The following is a 3,392-nucleotide window of genomic DNA, read 5'->3' as shown; positions in this document are numbered from 1 at the left end:
CACATAATCAGTGATAGAATTTAGATAGGTGACCATAATTTTGTCATCCGCCAACCTTAACTCTATCACATTTTTCTAAACTTGAATCTCATTCCTTCTCATAATAACTTCATTGTTTTTGGCTATTTGTTTGCTCATTTTTTTACTAGCCTTGACTAAAGTCTCTAGCTTATTATCAGATTGGAGCCTTGATTTTGCCTTTTTGACACCAATTGGTCTTTGAGTTAAAGCACTACCTTCTGTGTCGTGAATAGTCAACGAGGATAAACCGACATCTGTCCCATACGATGAATCAGGACCGGAAGAAGGTGATTGATAAGGACTTTGTCGTTGATATCGAGTCGATACAGTGACATTTGATAAACTCTCGGAGTCTTTCAGGATGTTCCAGAAATGATCAAACTTAAAACCCTTCTTAAAGGATACGTCTAGTTTTAACATCTCTTTCGCTTCGTTCATCTATGAAAAAACACGTTATATTTAAATTAATAAAACAATGATCAACTTAAAAAATAAATACTTACGATATCTTGTTCAGAAGCACCACTTGGATTCCTTCATTTGAACTTGATTGATACACCCTCACAATTTTTTGCAAGCTTTTAGAATGCAAGACATTCTCGTTTCCAATGATCTTCTTGGTCGAGGATTGGTTGCGAATGGTTCGGTTTGGTGATAATGAGTTTTTACTCTTGACCAAAACTTATCTTTTGTTTGGTTTCTACCTATTATTGGATTTTGAGTTATATCAAGATAACAATGACATAGATGTATGTCTTCGTTATCTTTGTAGAATGAAATTCGGATTGTTGAAGACATTTTTATGAAAAGGCTGGTAATATCTCAATGAAAATGTGTGTGATTTAGCTTACCGACTCATCCCCTATTTATATACAAAATTTTTAGTACACTCCAAATGAAGACAGATTAGACAACACTGGTAAGATTCTTCTGAAAAGTCTGGTAAGAATTGACAACACCACTGATTCTCACTATAATTAAAACTTGAATCACATCTATAAAAAAAATATCTCAACTATATTTGCAATCTTCTTTGTTGAGAAATACCACTCAAATGGCTGATAATTCGTATTCAGACGATGAGGCTTTTGATAATACTAATGTCGAATTAATGAGTGAGACATTCAATCTAGCGTCTGAAGTGGATAACTATATCCGTAATTATGTTCAAAACAACCATGTATCTTATCGAGGTTCTATTCCTGGCCATATAGTTATCAATCGTGATCGAGAAAATGTCGATCGCAATCTCTTCAATGATTATTTTTCTGAAAATCCTCGATTTCCTGAGTCAATGTTTCGTCGACGATTCCGAATATATTTGTGGGATGATTATACTAACTCGGAGAATTAGTATTATTTATGTGTTTTTTTTAATTTGTGCTATTTGAATTAATGTAATTTTTTTAATATAAAATTTATTAATTAAAAATTTATCGTTTTTATTTTAATAGTTTTTCATTAAATAAATTAATTACTAATTATTTATTATTATAATATCTATTACAAATTATAATTATTGTTAATAAAAATAGTAAATAAAGTATGTTATTTTAATGCGGGGTCCACAAATTTAATGTTTTTTTTAGAGTATGATTGAAGTTTAGTTTTTTTTTTAGTGTTTATGGATCCACCGTATTTGCGGTTTTTGGTTTTTTTTTAATGATATGGTAGGAGTTGTTGTTAATGAATCTATATTAATGTAATAGTATATTTTTTAAAGGGGACATTTGTTTTAATATAAACATATATTAAAATATTTGATTTTTATATTGAGAAGAAATATATATTTACGAGCCGTTTACTAAATGTTTATCCTATAGGTGTTTATCGAGCAATTTTCCTTACCGGACGAACATGGCAAGACCCAAGAATCTTACCTAATAAGAGCGATGATAAGGATAGAGAGTCTTACCCGGTAAGTGAGGATGACGACTTTTACTCGGGTAAACGCTTACCATATATATTGTTGCACACGATACCATTTTGATATACTACAATCTTACTTAGAAAATAATTATAGTGTTGACTTCTAACAATAAGTACTTACCGGATAAGTATTTAGGTAAACAACACCTTACTTAATTTCAAACCCACAATTTTAACACCCAAAAAAAAAATATTCAATTAGAAACGGATTAATTCACACTTGACTAAATGAAACGAATAAAATGATTTCAAATGCAATTTAATGGATTCATGCATGCATGGAATTACATAAACCCTAATTGTCAAATCCAATGCATCTGAGAAGACGAGTAAAGTGGATTCAAAATAGAAGCATTTGGTTTTCCCTTTTTCTTTGGAAACAAGTCTCCAAGAAGAGGAATTATCGGTTTTTTCTTCACCCTTTTTCTCTCCGCCATCATCCTGTCTCCACCACCACCACCACCACCACCACCACCACTTGCCACCGCTTTCTCCGCCGCCTCAGAATGATCAGATTTCGTGATCTTTGACATGTTCTTGTGGAGCTCGGCGTTTAAAGAAGCCAACGCCACCTCCGTCTCGGACTCTCTCTCTTTCAGTAACTTCAACTCTTTCTTTGTTTCTTCGAGTTCCGACTGAATCTTTTTCATGGAAGCAACCAGAAACGACGATGATTCTTCTTGGCTTTCTCGGGAAGACGAGCATGATTTCCATGAAGATTGGGAGCTATCTGTAGATTTCCAAGATGGGGTTTCTTGTTTGGGTACAGTAAAAGGGGGTTTAGATGATGGTAAGTAGATCTCTCCGGTGAGAAACCGTTCTCCGAAGATGGCTACGGCTTCTTTCACCGACCGGAAAGCACGGGATGTGTCTACATTGGAGCTGTAGTCTATGGCGGCGGGTGGTGGTGGTGGTGGTCGGTTTTCCGGTAGGGTTTGGGTTTCCATGATGGTGGAGATGAGAGGAGGCATTGAGGGAGTATTATTGTTGATGATATGATGATGGGTGAAGGTTGAGGTTTCTTTGCTTTCACTTCAAATGTTATTGAGAGTGCTAATTAGGGTTTGCTGTTGTTTGAAGGTGAAGTGGTAAATGAAATTGACTAATCAACTACTTTGACTTTCACTTAGTCAACTCTTGTTTGGTTTCGTATCCTTTTTCTTCTCGTCAATAAACTATTGATATTATTAAAATAGAAAAAATTTAAAAAGAAAATAGTTAAACAAATAATATAAAATAAAATAATTGATGGGTGAGATAAAAAATACATGTAATTTACTTTGCAACCAAGTTATTTATATTTAGTCTTGATTATGATCCGTTTGGTTTGCAAGTTTGTTTTTGAGAGATATGGATTTTGTAGTGGGATTTAGATTTGGAGAGATTTGGATTGGAATGATTTTGAACTTATTGGTGTGTTTGGTTTGTATGATTTGGAATAA

The 3,392-nt window shown here is 33.5% G+C and overlaps 1 protein-coding gene across 1 annotated transcript; it reads right to left on the bottom strand.

Annotated features, from left to right (window-relative positions):
* Nucleotides 1–2,161: 2,161 nt before the first annotated feature.
* On the bottom strand, nt 2,162–2,897 carry LOC112527034 (WEB family protein At1g75720-like). The gene has a single exon (XM_025137515.1). The coding sequence runs from the start codon at nt 2,895–2,897 to the stop codon at nt 2,253–2,255; it is 645 nt and encodes a 214-aa protein (XP_024993283.1). The 3' UTR covers nt 2,162–2,252.
* Between the last annotated feature and the right edge of the window lie 495 nt (nt 2,898–3,392).

Source organism: Cynara cardunculus, assembly GCF_001531365.2.
Source record: "Cynara cardunculus var. scolymus isolate 2C chromosome LG 14, CcrdV1, whole genome shotgun sequence".
Classification (NCBI taxonomy): domain Eukaryota; kingdom Viridiplantae; phylum Streptophyta; class Magnoliopsida; order Asterales; family Asteraceae; genus Cynara; species Cynara cardunculus.
The sequence above is the reverse complement of the archived record's forward strand: the minus strand, read 5'-3'. Positions and strand labels throughout refer to the sequence as shown.